The sequence below is a fragment of the Haliotis rufescens genome, unplaced genomic scaffold (genome assembly GCF_023055435.1).
Source record: "Haliotis rufescens isolate VD_foot unplaced genomic scaffold, xgHalRufe1.0.p SCAF_15, whole genome shotgun sequence".
Lineage (NCBI taxonomy): Eukaryota > Metazoa > Mollusca > Gastropoda > Lepetellida > Haliotidae > Haliotis > Haliotis rufescens.
The window spans coordinates 29085854-29102359 of NW_025963835.1; the positions used below are offsets into that span (position 1 = coordinate 29085854).

A 16506-nucleotide genomic window follows, 5' to 3' on the forward strand; every position below is an offset into this window, starting at 1 on the left:
GTAAATGTTTTCAACACTGAAGTGGGAAGCAGTGCCTTCAATCTTCTTTCGTTCAGGAATGATGGTAATAATGTCCTCGTGCTTGTACCAGCATTTGTCCAGCAGGAGTCTTGGCCAAAAGAATCATTTTTGATCTCATTTTTTGCCAGGCTTGTGCATGCATTCGACATATATATCATAGGTAGAAACATCTATGTATCCAGGATATGGAAAACCATCATATAACACAACCACACATTTTCCAAGACACTCTTCTGTATCATCTGGAACGGATAGTAAAATGACACTCTCACTTTTCTCAACCTCACCCTTCTCCACCACACCACCTGTCCTCTCCACACTTTTCTCAACCTCACCCTTCTCCACCACACCACCTGTCCTCTCCACACTTTTCTCAACCTCACCCTTCTCCACCACACCACCTGTCCTCTCCACCTTTTTCTCAACCTCACCCTTCTCCACCACACCACCTGTCCTCTCCACACTTTTCACAACCTCACCCTTTTCCACCACACCACCTGTCTTCTCCACCCTTCTGTTGTTTTTTCATCAGATAACTATCTTCAACAAAGTAGTCTATTTTTTTATGTATATATGTTTTCTTCTAAACTGTGATAAATTTGAAAACATATCTCTTAATGTTTCATAAAATTAGAATATTTAGTGATTGGATAAGAAACGTTAGATAAAGATGACCAAATGTCTGTGCTGTTACTTTTAAGTCTTAACCAATTTTTTTTATTTAGCTTGGAAGATTTGTTCAGCCATAGCCTCTTGAATGCCTGTGTTATTACAAAAGAATTATTTGTGTTAATATGGTAATTATATTATTGATTGGTTATACTAGGAAAGACAGTTTAAGGTGATGATAAGTCTGTGCTGTTACCACGGAATGTCTGTGCTGTTACTTTTTCATCAGATAACTATCTTCAACAAAGTAGTCTATTTTTTATGTATATATGTTTTCTTCTAAACTGTGATAAATTTGAAAACATATGTCTTAATGTTTCATAAAATTTGAATATTGAGTGATTGGACAAGAATAGTTAGATAAAGCTGACCAAATGTCTGTGCTGTTACCAATATTTGTCTCTGCTGTTACTTTTAAGTCTTGAGCAACTTGTTTTTATTCAGCTTGGAAGATTTGTACAACTATAGCCTCTTGAATGTCTGTGTTATTTCAAAAGGAATTATTTGAGTTATTATGGTAATTATATTATTGATTGGTTAAACAAGGAAAGACAGTTTAAGATGATGATAAGTCTGTGCTGTTACCACGGAATGTCTGTCCTGTTTACATGTTTGAAGGTAACAGCACAGACAGTAACAGCATAGACAAATTGACATTAATAACAGTTTTTTTTAATGAGACCTCCCTTGAAATGTTGAGACCACATGGCATTGTGAACAGTTCATATTTTCTAATATTCTGAAAAAATGGTTTTAGAAAAAAATATTTGTTTTGGCAAAAATGAGCAGTAACAGCACAGACATAAGAAAAGAGTATTCATGATAGCACTAAACTTCCCTGTCAAGCAGAATTATCCAAAGTCTTCTCTCACTTGAAGGACACTGCTGCCATGATAGTACAGGAAGTAAGCTGTATTTCTGTTATTTTGAATTATGGGAATCTTGAAGGATTATTTATTTTTCAGTTTTGATCCATCCTGGTAACAGGACAGACACTTTTTTATGTACAAGTGTTTCTTACCAAAAACCAATATAAATAAAAGAGTGTATCTTCAAAAGATAAGTTTATATCATGAGTTAGAAAGGTAATGTACAATATATAAACATTATTTACATAATATTTTTTATTTTTAGCAACATTAAACAATGTTGATGTGCAAACATAGGGTTACGGACACACCCTTCAGCTCAATTTAACCGCAATTAAGCAGTTTTAATTAAAATAAAATACCTAATAAGAAATACTGAAACTTAACTTTCAGACACCATGGTATGTTCTACGAAAAACACTTGTGTTTAAACATATCTAAAATAAATATTTTAATTGTTATTCAACTCGGACTAAAAAACTCACTTTTTTTGAGAATGACCCATATCCCCTTTCTACTTCATGGCGGGGTATAATAAATAGTGAAACTAGTTGTTTCATTTCTTGCATCAAAAACTAACTCATCTTAACAATATTATTAGACATTCAGTCCATGACACCACTGGTTTACAGAGAGTCCTTCAATGTTTCACAATAAGTGCAAAATGACTCGAAGGGTCAGAGGTGGAAACAGAGTTGAATTTTTCAAGGATTACTTACTCATATGCCCTGTGGTCACCGCTCATGGTATAGTCCATCGGGAGACTGGCAGTGATACTATCAGGCACCTCTGTAACACAAGATAACACAATCATGATCCTCAGTAGCACAAGATAAGGCAATTCTGTAACACAAGTTGACTCGATATGATCCTCACAAAAACAGAATAACCTCATCATTCATCTTGGTAATACAAATCAAACAATCAGATTCCTCATATAAGTCAGACAAGCCTAAAGGTCGCGATTCTGGGGGAGAGACTCACCTGGGAACTGGAGCTGTATTGAAATGTTGGGGGATGGGAGAGGGGGGAGACTCACCTGGGATCTGGAACTGTATTGAGATGTTGGGTGGGAGGGGAAGAGACTCACCTGGGAACTGGAACTGTATTGAGATGTTGGGTGGGAGGGGAAGAGACTCACCTGGGAACTGGAACTGTATTGAGATGTTGGGGGATGGGAGAGGGGGGAGACTCACCTGGGATCTGGAACTGTATTGAGATGTTGGGGGATGGGAGAGGGGGAGACTCACCTGGGAACTGGAGCTGTATTGAGATGTTGGGGTAGAGACTTACCTGGGATCTGGAGCTGTATTGAAATGTTGGGGGATGGGAGAGGGGGGAGACTCACCTGGGATCTGGAACTGTATTGAGATGTTGTATTGAGATGTTTGGGGATGGACTTACCTGGGATCTGAAGCTGTATTGAGATGTTGGGGGATGGACTTACCTGGGATCTGGAGCTGTATTGAGATGTTGGGGGTTGGACTTACCTGGGATCTGGAGCTGTATTGAGATGTTTGGGGATGAATTCACCTGGGAACTGGAGCTGTATTGAGATGTTGGAGGACAGACTTACCTGGGAACTGGAACTGTATTGAGAAGTTGGGCGACAGACTCACCTGGGAACTGGAGCTGTATTGAGATGTTGGGGGACAGACTCACCTGGGAACTGGAGCTGTATTGAGATGTTGGGGGGAGAGACTCACCTGGGATCTGGAGCTGTATTGAGATGTTGGGGGACAGACGCACCTGGGAACTGGAGCTGTATTGAGATGTTGGGGGGAGAGACTTACCTGGGAACTGGAGTTGTATTGAGATGTTGGGGGAGAGACTCACCTGGGAACTGGAGTTGTATTGAGATGTTGGGGGACAGACTCACCTGGGAACTGGAGCTGTATTGAGATGTTGGGGGGGAGAGACTCACCTGGGAACTGGAGTTGTATTAAGATGTTTGGGGACAGACTCACCTGGGAACTTGAACTTTATTGAGATGTTGGGTGGGAGGGGAAGAGACTCACCTGGGAACTGGAACTGTATTGAGATGTTGGGGGATGGGAGAGGGGGGAGACTCACCTGGGATCTGGAACTGTATTGAGATGTTGGGGTAGAGACTCACCTGGGAACTGGAGCTGTATTGAGATGTTGGGTGGGAGGGGAAGAGACTCACCTGGGATCTGGAGCTGTATTGAGATGTTGGGGGATGGGAGAGGGGGGAGACTCACCTGGGATCTGGAGCTGTATTGAGATGTTGGGGGATGGGAGAGGGGGGAGACTCACCTGGGATCTGGAACTGTATTGAGATGTTGGGGTAGAGACTCACCTGGGAACTGGAGCTGTATTGAGATGTTGGGTGGGAGGGGAAGAGACTCACCTGGGATCTGGAGCTGTATTGAGATGTTGGGGGATGGGAGAGGGGGGAGACTCACCTGGGATCTGGAACTGTATTGAGATGTTGGGGGATGGGAGAGGGGGGAGACTCACCTGGGATCTGGAACTGTATTGAGATGTTGGGGTAGAGACTCACCTGGGATCTGGAACTGTATTGAGATGTTGGGGGATGGGAGAGGGGGGAGACTCACCTGGGATCTGGAGCTGTATTGAGATGTTGGGGGATGGGAGAGGGGGGAGACTCACCTGGGAACTGGAGCTGTATTGAGATGTTGGGTGGGAGGGGAAGAGACTCACCTGGGAACTGGAGCTGTATTGAAATGTTGGGGGATGGGAGATGGGGGAGACTCACCTGGGATCTGGAACTGTATTGAGATGTTGGGGTAGAGACTTACCTGGGATCTGGAGCTGTATTGAAATGTTGGGGGATGGGAGAGGGGGGAGACTCACCTGGGATCTGGAGCTGTATTGAGATGTTGTATTGAGATGTTTGGGGATGGACTTACCTGGGATCTGAAGCTGTATTGAGATGTTGGGGGATGGACTTACCTGGGATCTGGAGCTGTATTGAGATGTTGGGGGTTGGACTTACCTGGGATCTGGAGCTGTATTGAGATGTTGGGGGATGAATTCACCTGGGAACTGGAGCTGTATTGAGATGTTGGAGGACAGACTTACCTGGGAACTGGAACTGTATTGAGAAGTTGGGCGACAGACTCACCTGGGAACTGGAGCTGTATTGAGATGTTGGGGGACAGACTCACCTGGGAACTGGAGCTGTATTGAGATGTTGGAGGACAGACTCACCTGGGAACTGGGGCTGTATTGAGATGTTGAGGGGAGAGACTCACCTGGGATCTGGAGCTGTATTGAGATGTTGGGGGAGAGACTCACCTGGGAACTGGAGCTGTATTGAGATGTTGGGGGGGAGAGACTTACCTGGGAACTGGAGTTGTATTGAGATGTTGGGGGACAGACTCACCTGGGAACTGGAGCTGTATTGAGATGTTGGGGGGGGAGAGACTTACCTGGGAACTGGAGTTGTATTGAGATGTTGGGGGACAGACTCACCTGGGAACTGGAGCTGTATTGAGATGTTGGGGGGGAGAGACTCACCTGGGAACTGGAGTTGTATTAAGATGTTTGGGGACAGACTCACCTGGGAACTGGAGCTGTATTGAGATGTTGGGGGACAGACTCACCTGGGAACTGGAGCTGTATTGAGATGTTGGGGGGGAGAGACTTACCTGGGAACTGGAGTTGTATTGAGATGTTGGGGGACAGACTCACCTGGGAACTGGAGCTGTATTGAGATGTTGGGGGGGAGAGACTCACCTGGGAACTGGAGCTGTATTGAGATGTTGGGGGGGAGAGACTCACCTGGGAACTGGAGTTGTATTAAGATGTTTGGGGACAGACTCACCTGGGAACTTGAACTTTATTGAGATGTTGGGTGGGAGGGGAAGAGACTCACCTGGGAACTGGAACTGTATTGAGATGTTGGGGGATGGCGCTGGGGATGGTGATGTGACTGTGCCGGATGAGATGAGAGCAGGGGATGATGGAGTTGAAGAGTTGCAGGACGATGTGTTGGAGCTGGAGTCCGGCATATGGTCAGTACCTGAAACAAGCAGCAGTGTGGTACTCCGGGAACACCTCTCCTGACCTTGACCCAAGGAGAGGTCAAGTCCAAAAGATCATTTGGATGAGGTTTAGGAAATATGGGTACAATAATAAACAAAAAAAAAGTGACCTTCAGTGTCAGATCATCACATAATAAGAGATTTTTCAGGGTACATGTATGAATGAGAATGCGTGTGTACCGTTAGTGAATGGTTTAAAGGCCAACAGTATTTCGGTTTTATAATGGTATATCAGCTTAATGTGGGTGGAAAGCCTGAAGTGAAGTAGGTCTCAGACTTTTCCCACTTTGCTGAAACCCACGACCACGGGGCATGGAGCTGACAAACCTAGAAACATAATCATGTGAATTGGGAATCAAACCCACGATCATATCATATTCTGCCTTGCTATTCTGTCCCACTTTAACAATTGGGGGGACAAGCATGGGGTACGGGGGGTCGATTGAGACAAGCATGTGATATTGGAGGATCCCACAAAACCCATGGAAAGACAAGCACGAGGTACTAGGGGGTGATTCTGCCAAGCATCGGCCATCATGGGACAACAATACCTCACTATCTGGACAGAAAGTTGAGAAGAGGCGAGTGAAATGGGACTTAAACGTCCAGCCAAGATTAGCGACCTGCATGCTAATATATAGCGACCTGCATGCTAATATATAGCGACCTGCATGCACGGGTGTGTGTGCCCGGACTAATACCGATTTTATATTGCTTGCCCACTGAGATACCATGCCGCAGTTTAACATGTATACCCAACTCAGACACAGCATACAGACTCTGAGCCCCTTAATGCCGAGCGCCAGGCAGGGTAACAACAAGTACTATCTTTTATCGTCTTTCAGTATGACGCGGCCGGGATCAAACCCAGGACCTTCCACTCTCCAGGCAAACGCTCTACGCTCTGTTTGTTTTGAAGTGAAGCTTCTCGCAAACACTGAGCTGTATGTATATGCTGATCTGGAACACCGGTGGGAGTTAACACAGAGTTGGTCTCGGACAGAAAGACAGACAAGCATGGGGCACTGGGCCTCTGTTCTGATCGGCTCTCCTTGAGAGAGAACAAGTACGGAGCACAAGGGCACACTAGTCGGCTCCACTATCCCAGTTGTGGTCAAAATCAAGTGAATGAAAGATGCATCCAGGCCTACCTGTTAATCCTATGATTGCATCAACATAGTCGTCTGTCAGACCACATGTCGGCCTGGCTTTACTAGCACAGTCACGATGGAATTTTTTCCTAGTAAAAGAAATGTCCATTAGAACATACAGAGGTGACAAATAAGTATTAGGCAAACAAACACATCATACAGCTTTTTAACTGGAGATGATTCTTCATTGTGAGGACAAGCTTCATAAATTGACTTATCAAGCAAATATCTATCGAAATTTATCAAAATTTTAAATGAGATTAATTTTTATAATTAAATTAAATTTGAAAATTATTAGAACAAACTAAACTAAACATATATTTCAACCTCACCGCTGGGAAAAACACACCTACATCAAACTTCAGGATTCCTTATACCTACATAATACCTACATAACTATGGCTGAGTGGACTAAAGCTTTCACAATCGGAAAACTGAGTAAAACATTTTGCTTTCTACAAAATGAGTGAATGTATGTTATGCCAGGCATGAAAGACAGCAGTATTTCAGCTATGTCACACCAGCCAGTCAATAATCCTATCTGGACGAGACAATCCAGTGAGTAAAAGCATTAGTAACGATTCACGACGTCGAAGCGTAATGACACTCTGTCAGCCATTATCCACACTGTCTGTTACAATGACACGCAAACAACTTAGTCATCATGCTGACCATTAAGTCACCTCTCACGGTGAGTGAGTGAGTGAGTATGGTTTTAGGCCGTCTTAAGAAATATTCCAGCAATATCACGGCAGGGAATACCAGAAATGGGCTTCACACATTGTACCCATGTTGGGAATCAAACTTGGTTCTTCGGCGTGACAAGCGAACGCTTTAACCACTAGGCTACCTGACCGCCCCATCGCCTCTTAAGACAAGCATAGGGGTCCAATTTCAACCCGGGGTCCTTTGGGTCAATACTATCTTCACCAAATGTATACACTTTCTATATCACCGTAACTACATAATAAAAGTTAATAAATAAACCAAACAAAAATTACAATCAGGATATTTAAATTAATGCATATGAAAATAACACATTTGAACATGATATGGAAATTATATTTTCAAAAATTGCAAATAAATTAAATATTAAGTTGCATTTACCGGTCAAATATCCAAATGATGATAGTTTTATTACTGCACACTAAAATATCCAGACAAACATCTAATTGTAGTTGAAATACTTACATATATCTATGTGAAATATAAACATCTACACACGTCTACAGGGGAACCAGTCAACCATAGACACACACAGCACAACACGCCGGAGACCAACCAGAGTTGTCTCCACTTGACTACAGATGTGGGACACACAAGTACTATACCATGCATAGCTTACAAGGGATGGGGACAGAGGACGGGCCTGAGGACTGAGGACAGGACTGAGGACGGGACCTTAAGTTGCACAAGTTGTCACACATTCACACATTCCAGTTTCATGTACCTTTAATATGGATTCATCACAACATTCCATTCCAATGCCTTTTTGTACTTTCCAATATGTAAAGTATAGTCATAACATTATCATCATGTTGTTTGAAAATACAACTTCAAGTATTTATATTTAATCAAATTTAATTTGTTTACTTTTTACATACATAAAGAAAAGAAATAAACGAAAATAAAAATCAAGTTAGAAACGAAGTGGGAATATATGGTCGAGCATGCATGGTAATAATATCAAGGTACATTTGTCAGTACTGAATGTTAGTCTAGGATGAAACCCAAGGTATAGAATGCAACCAAAGTTAGGATGAGATAACTGGGCTCACTTGCACAAAGCGATCTTAGCGCTAAGACTATCGTAAGCCTATGTTAAAGTATGGGAGTTACGAGCATCTTAGCGCTAAGATCGCTTTGTGCAAGTGAGCCCTGGTGAGTCCAATCCAATCTATCCAATGTCTGTTCAAATCATGAAGTAGTGAACTCAACTGAACCTCAGAGTAATAAATTGGGGTTAAAGAACTCAAAAACGAAACAAAACGGAATCGGGACAAATTCAACCAAACAAAAACTTAGCTCAACTGGGATCAACCCCAAGCGAACTTGACAAAACTTATAGGGTCACTGTCAATCGGTTTACCATCGAAATGTACCGTGGGTACAAAACAATAGATCAAGTTGTACCCAGGTTCTTGTTGCCGTATCATATTGTACCCAGCCCATAGTGTATCCCGATTTTGTAACTGTATCCACATTTGGGGAATTGGGAAATGAATTGAGGTTTAGTAGAGACAGACTTTCAATGCGTGCAATTGAAATACTTATATGTGACTTAGACTTGAAAAAAAAAGAAATGTTTTATAATGCAATTTATATCCAAAACTAGGCACAGTCAGTATTTTATCAGTTTAAAGAACAAGGTTCTGGGTTGATATTGTGTGGCAGTTTGTTGAGCCATTTCAATATTTAAAATACTGCAAATAAAATCTTGGTACAACTCGATATATCGTTTTGTACCCAGGGTATATTTCCATGGTAAACCGATCGAGAGTGATCCTATCAGCAAAACTGGTGACTATCCAGCAAGATAGGTACTGGCCTGACCACTGATAATACTTACTTGCAATATTTACAAACTTTTCCCCTTAGGATTATGGTAGCGCAAATATCACAGGGAGCAAACACAAAGCTGGAGTTAAATCTAAAGAAAGAAACAAAGCATACACCTTACCAGGGGTAGAAGTTACGCCCAGCCTGCTAGCCTCAGCCTCTTGCCCTGTGTTAAGGTGGGCTGAGGTCCAGGTTAGTTTCTAACCCTGCTTACTGATCAACCAACAGAGACTAGACACCTCGCTAGCGGACACGTTTGCTGGACGGACGGACGGATGACAATCTGGTAGATGCTAGTTTGAAAGGAGTCTGTCCGCATGTCTCATGGCAAGCTAATGGTAAGAGGCTGGGGAGGGAGGTATTTGAGAGCAGTCAACTGGGCTTTAGTTGAGAGCAGTCACCAGAGCCAGAGTTGGGAGCAGTCAACTGAGCTCTACTTGAGAGCAGTCAGCAGAGCTCTAGTTGCGAGCAGTCAACAGAGCTCTAGTTGAAAGCAGTCAGCAGAGCTCTAGTTGAAAGCAGTCAACAGAGCTCTACTTGAGAGCAGTCAGCAGAGCTCTAGTTGAGAGCAGTCAACAGAGCTCTAGTTGAGAGCAGTCACCTGAGCTTTAGTTGAGAGCAGTCAACTGAGCATTATGAGGGAAGCAGTGACAGCTGAAGAGTCGTTGTTAGTGGATGAGTCAAACAGTCAACAGAGGCAGTCATAGTAGGGTGCTGGATCTTATCCATCTGGCCTACAGTACATGTTTGTATAATGTTGTATACACTGCATGTACACAGTGTCTTCCATTGTGTATAATACAGTGTCTTTCACATAATTTCTTCAATGACAAAGAAAAACTCAAAATTAAAATGTCAGAAAGGGCCAGAACCAAAGCACATGTACCATTGCTGACTGTCAATGTGAACTGCATGTCTAAGCTATATCTACAGGCTGAAATGTGAAGGACAGACTGACAGGCAGACTGACGGACAGACGATCAGACAGCATAGACCACAGTCAGGCAATGTCTAGAAGGAAGAGGGGGAGGGAGGACCCCGCCTAGTCTAATGTTAGTCCTGGAGGCCAGGGTAAGGAGTGGGAGGGGGGTCACCGGCTTCTCATCCTTGTGGCATTACATAGCAACATCCGAAATACTTGCATCACCCTTAGCAAGGCTGGTGCAGGTATAAATTTCCTATTCCAGCATTAGAAATTAGCACTTGTCCTGTAGTCTTTGCAAAACTGCCCAAAAGTTAAGGTATCATGAAGACTAGTAGAAAATGTGCCTTTCTAAAGGTTTTGCTTTTGTTATTAAAAGGACTAGTGGACTAAAACTATTAGTTTCTATCACTGTATTCACAGTCATATTATTCTTATACCAATAACCCTCTAGGTGTCCATCAAGACCACAATGGTGAGTTGTTCCATGGATGTCTGGTTCGGATCCACTTGTCACAAGAAGCCGGTGACGACAACGTTGGGTGACTGGGTCACCAAGTTCAGTCCCAGCTAGCTACCACACTTCAGTCCCGTGACTGACTCATGCACTGTGCAGTTACATAAACAGTTTCATTGATTGCACAGGGTAACAGACCTCAACAGAAGCACTTTTTAGTAAACCAGACAGACCCATCAAGTTCTGAAGTTAATAACCGAGTGGTGTATTTTGACCCCTCTTACAGAGATGCCCTGGGTATTTCCCATCAACATGTGTTGATACAAGGAATTATAGCCTATTGATTATATCATCCAGTGTATAATATCTCCATTCTATTTATATGCTTTCCATTATTAAAACGTATTGAAACATTTTCGGGTTTCAAAATGATGTATGTATTCTCGTGTTTCAAAATGATATATGTATTCTCGGGAAAACAACCAATTCGGGATTAAATGCAATGAAATATTAGCTCTCAAAACAACAGACCCTTTTCCTCCTAGGAGTACAATTACGTATTATGTAAAATACGGACTGGTGAAAAAGTGATAATATATATGTTACGTTTAATCCTGGATTGGTTGCTCTCTCGATTTGCGATGACAAGCAAAAGTTTAGTTCTGGTGATATGCTTTCTTGTTCCAATCATGACAGAGCAGTGAAACATTGTGGTGTATATGTTAAGTGTTGTTCCTTTCAAACCAGACTCAGACAACGGTGGTGAATGGATGCCGAGTATTTGTCATAGTTAACTGGAGATCTGATACATGGATATTACTGACAATGTTCAAGAAAAAACAAGTAATTTCTTCCTTCACATCAGTCAAAGCAAGGACATTAATACACCAATCATAAACATGAACATCAGCTTCTCAAAAAATATTTGTTACAGCAAATAAAAAATGTTTCAATTTTCAACAAAACTGTGCCTGTTTGAAAGTCTGCCCACCCTACGATGGAAACACTAAGAGAACGTGCTTGAATCTGCTCCTGCAGGTCAGTGAAAGGGCTGACTGGTAGCTAGCTGAGGCTAATGGAGAGTACAGCACTGTACAGAGTCAGTTACCAACGCCCACGAACCAGACTCCGTCCACAAACCAGACTCCGCCACGGACACTCGCAAGAAATATTGTCCCTTTAACAAACCACTCCTCAAATTCCTTTTTGATTGCCTCAACGTCTAGGAGATAATTAATAAATTCTGGTAATAAATTGATTCATGTCAGACTAGTCTAAAACATGGCTGTCATTATCAACATAACTTGTTCAGCATGACTGTTTTTGCAAGATTTGTTATGATATACATATATGACAAAGAAACAAAGAAAAGTATTCGATAAGGCTAGTCAACATCCACAAGAGTTAACTCCCTTTGTGTGCAGAGTGATCCGGGCAGTGAGGCTAGCTTGAGGCGGAGCTTGGCTACTAGAGTGAGTGAGGGAGTGAGTACGCTATGACGATAATGATCTCTAGTGATACCGGTGACTTCATTGTCTTACTTGCAGTCTTTACACTTATAGCCGAGAAACATCTGCTTATGACATACGTCACAGGTCGTGATCTTAAAGGTGTTAGTAAACCTTGGGAAAAAAACAAGGGGAGATAACTGTTGCAATGCCTGTCATTCCTGCTGGTTTACCAGTTGCAGATTACATCCTCAAAACTTCTGGTGGCCGTTGACCAAGTGCTGACCACTTGACCACGTCAAGGGAGAGACTTGATTAGTGGAAACAATCTCTTGTCACCAAGAATAAGTCATCCATTTTGAATTTATAAACACGGAATTCATCTTACACATTGCATACTTGAATACGGTGGTATTGTCACTATAACGCAAAAGTATGAGCCAGTAGCCAGAAGTCAGAGTATAGTAAACATGACAAAGGGCTAACATAGTGTCAGAAATAAAATAATAATATTGCCATCAAGATTTTTCATCAAGATAGGCTTAAGTATTTTTTTTGTAATAAATATCTACCCAAATTCACTGGATAATGCACGATTCAAAAGTAAAATTTACTGTTAATCTAAATAGAGGATAAGGGTTTACTTGTAATGATTTTTAAAAATAATTTATTAGTTTTACGGATCCACCAATACTAAATTACACAAATGTGAGTGAGTGAGTGAGTTTTGGTCTTACGCCGCTTTTAGCAATATTCCAGCAATATCATGGCGGGGGACATCAGAAATGGGCTTCACACATTGTACCCATGTCAGGATTCGAACCCGGGTCTTCGGCGTGGCGAGCGACCGCTTTAACCACCAGGCTACCTGACCACCCCTACACAAATGTGGTACCAAATAAAAGAATTGACTCCACAACAGTCTGATCTATTTCACTGCAAGAAGACAACTAGTGGTAAATAAATGGTATACAAGAGAGTTTGTCTGTAACAGTGAATCGTTGCTTAATGTTCCAGGGGGATTTGCTTTGTTAGTTGTAAAATTGGTCATGTATTAAATATTTTTTTACACTTTTCCTTTTCAAGAAGGCTTGCCTGTGAGTATAGCCCTGTCTTTCTTTTCGATTTGTAACGATTTTGCTGAATTTTATTCATCTGGCTTGAATATCTTGAATCATTGAGGAATAGCTTCTGATTCTGTCCTAGATGATCAGATTGTTCTACAACTCTGACTCTGGCTACAGGTTTCGAGGTTTTGAATCAGAATTTCTTGAAATCATGTGTCTTAGTCTGTCAGTGGTTCATTTTTGAGATGCTTCATACTTATGTTTATTCATGACTGAAAGTAGTGAGAAAATCTGTCGAGTAAAGACAAGAAAATGTTAAGATAAAGTTTTTACCAGAACATTTTGAAAATGAAACGGACAAATCTGATACCGTAAAAGCTGCCATAGCATCTAGTGTGAGTGTGTAGATGCTCGCAGGGCTACTGGGGAGGCTTCAGTGTAGCAGTATGTTGTGTGGGGGTGTAAGTGTTGGCAGTGGCTACCAGGGGAGGCTTCAGTGCAGCAGAATGGTGTGTGAGTGTGTAGATGCAGGCAGGGGCTACCAGGGGAGGCTTCAGTGTAGCAGTATGTTGTGTGAGTGTGTACGTGTTGGCAGGGGCTACCAGTGGAGGCTTCAGTGTAGCAGTATGTTGTGTGAGTGTAGAGGCAGGCAGGGGCTACTGGGGGAGGCTTCAGTGTAGCAGTATGTTGTATGAGTGTAGATACTGGCAGAGGCTGTAGGGGGGAGGCTTCAGTGTAGCAGTATGTTGTGTGAGTGTGTAGATGCAGGCAGGGGCTACAGAGGGAGGCTTCAGTGTAGCAGCATGTTGTGTGAGTGTGTAGATGCAGGCAGAGGCTGCAGGGGGTGGCTTCAGTGTAGCAGTATGTTGTGTGAGTGTAGATGCAGCCAGGGGCTACTGGGGAAGGCTTCAGTGTAGCAGTATGTTGTGTGAGTGTGTAGATACTGGCAGGGGCTACAAGGGAAGGCTTCAGTGTAGCAGTATGTTGTGTGAGTGTGTAGATGCAGGCGGGGACTACTGGGGGAGGCTTCAGTGTAGCAGCATGTTGTGTGAGTGTGTAGATGCAGGCGGGGCTACTGGGGGAGGCTTCAGTGTAGCAGCATGTTATGTGAGTGTGTAGATGCAGGCAGAGGCTGTAGGGGGAAGGCTTCAGTGTAGCAGTATGTTGTGTGAGTGTGTAGATGCAGGCAGGGGCTGTAGGGGGAGGCTTCAGTGTAGCAGCATGTTGTGTGAGTGTGTAGATGCAGGCATGGGCTACAGAGGGAGGCTTCAGTGTAGCAGCATGTTGTGTCAGTGTAGATGCAGGCAGGGGCTACAGAGGGAGGCTTCAGTGTAGCAGCGTGTGAGTGTGTAGATGCAGGCAGGGGCTACAGAGGGAGGCTTCAGTGTAGCAGCATGTTGTGTGAGTGTGTAGATGCAGGCAGGGGCTACAGAGGGAGGCTTCAGTGTAGCAGTATGTTGTGTGGGGGTGTAAGTGTTGGCAGTGGCTACCAGGGGAGGCTTCAGTGCAGCAGAATGGTGTGTGAGTGTGTAGATGCAGGCAGGGGCTACCAGGGGAGGCTTCAGTGTAGCAGTATGTTGTGTGGGGGTGTAAGTGTTGGCAGTGGCTACCAGGGGAGGCTTCAGTGCAGCAGAATGGTGTGTGAGTGTGTAGATGCAGGCAGGGGCTACCAGGGGAGGCTTCAGTGTAGCAGTATGTTGTGTGAGTGTGTACGTGTTGGCAGGGGCTACCAGTGGAGGCTTCAGTGTAGCAGTATGTTGTGTGAGTGTAGATGCAGGCAGGGGCTACTGGTGGAGGCTTCAGTGTAGCAGTATGTTGTGTGAGTGTAGAGGCAGGCAGGGGCTACTGGGGGAGGCTTCAGTGTAGCAGTATGTTGTATGAGTGTAGATACTGGCAGAGGCTGTAGGGGGGAGGCTTCAGTGTAGCAGTATGTTGTGTGAGTGTGTAGATGCAGGCAGGGGCTACAGAGGGAGGCTTCAGTGTAGCAGCATGTTGTGTGAGTGTGTAGATGCAGGCAGAGGCTGCAGGGGGTGGCTTCAGTGTAGCAGTATGTTGTGTGAGTGTAGATGCAGCCAGGGGCTACTGGGGAAGGCTTCAGTGTAGCAGTATGTTGTGTGAGTGTGTAGATACTGGCAGGGGCTACAAGGGAAGGCTTCAGTGTAGCAGTATGTTGTGTGAGTGTGTAGATGCAGGCGGGGACTACTGGGGGAGGCTTCAGTGTAGCAGCATGTTGTGTGAGTGTGTAGATGCAGGCGGGGGCTACTGGGGGAGGCTTCAGTGTAGCAGCATGTTATGTGAGTGTGTAGATGCAGGCAGAGGCTGTAGGGGGAAGGCTTCAGTGTAGCAGTATGTTGTGTGAGTGTGTAGATGCAGGCAGGGGCTGTAGGGGGAGGCTTCAGTGTAGCAGCATGTTGTGTGAGTGTGTAGATGCAGGCATGGGCTACAGAGGGAGGCTTCAGTGTAGCAGCATGTTGTGTCAGTGTAGATGCAGGCAGGGGCTACAGAGGGAGGCTTCAGTGTAGCAGCATGTTGTGTGAGTGTGTAGATGCAGGCAGGGGCTACAGAGGGAGGCTGAAGTGTAGCAGCATGTTGTGTGAGTGTGTAGATGCAGGCAGGGGCTACAGAGGGAGGCTTCAGTGTAGCAGTATGTTGTTTGAGTGTAGATACTGGCAGAGGATACAGGCTGAAGTGCAGCAGTTTGCATCATATCCTCGGTGGGCTTCCAGAACAAGATGATAAACGTGTCCACCAAATGTCAGCTGTTGCTGCTTTTTGCAGATAATCTTAAGTTCAATTTAAGTACCATTATTCTGAAATCCATACTAGGATTGTAGAAGAAGCAGGTTTCTTTCCGAGTTTGTGATAATCAGATTTGTCCATTGATAATTCATGAAAGGAATGCAGGGAAAGTAAAGTGCCTATATCCAAATGAAGAACTATTTGTTTTCTGTTGAACATGAATAAGGAGTACTTGGCATAATGAAACATCCTTAAAATATTCCAGTATTATTAGACTAATCATATTAGGCTAGACATACTTAGTGCATGTTATCAGCTATCTAGCTATCAAAGATAGCATTGCCCTTCACGACATGGACTCCAATTTATTGCTTTGTCAAGGATTCTAAAACTCGTAATAAAGTCGAAGAAGGACATAGGCACTTTGAAACAAGAAGTGAGCACATTTTGATTTACTCTAATCAGGAATACTTTATGAGGTTTCTAATAGTGAATGTGGAATCTAATTTTGTCAATAGCATTATTTGCTTGCAAGACACTTGGAAAGATCAAATTTGGTATGTTGCAAGATAA

The 16506-nt window shown here is 43.5% G+C and overlaps 1 protein-coding gene across 4 annotated transcripts in view; it reads right to left on the minus strand.

Annotated features, from left to right (window-relative positions):
• LOC124140250 (kinase suppressor of Ras 2-like) overlaps positions 1 to 16506 on the minus strand; it is a 68153-nt gene that overhangs the window by 25301 nt on the left and 26346 nt on the right. For 2 of the 4 annotated variants that reach the window (XM_046507706.2, XM_046507704.2), the window contains exons 7-10: positions 9311 to 9391; positions 6742 to 6830; positions 5422 to 5568; positions 2279 to 2348 (exon numbers count right to left, since the gene is read on the minus strand). In XM_046507706.2, coding sequence (XP_046363662.1) covers positions 2279 to 2348; positions 5422 to 5568; positions 6742 to 6830; positions 9311 to 9391 — 387 coding nt within the window. Of the gene's footprint in view, positions 1 to 2278; positions 2349 to 5421; positions 5569 to 6741; positions 6831 to 9310; positions 9392 to 12220; positions 12302 to 16506 lie in introns of all 4 variants that reach the window. The other 2 variants (XM_046507707.2, XM_046507705.2) reach the window with 1 other exon arrangement.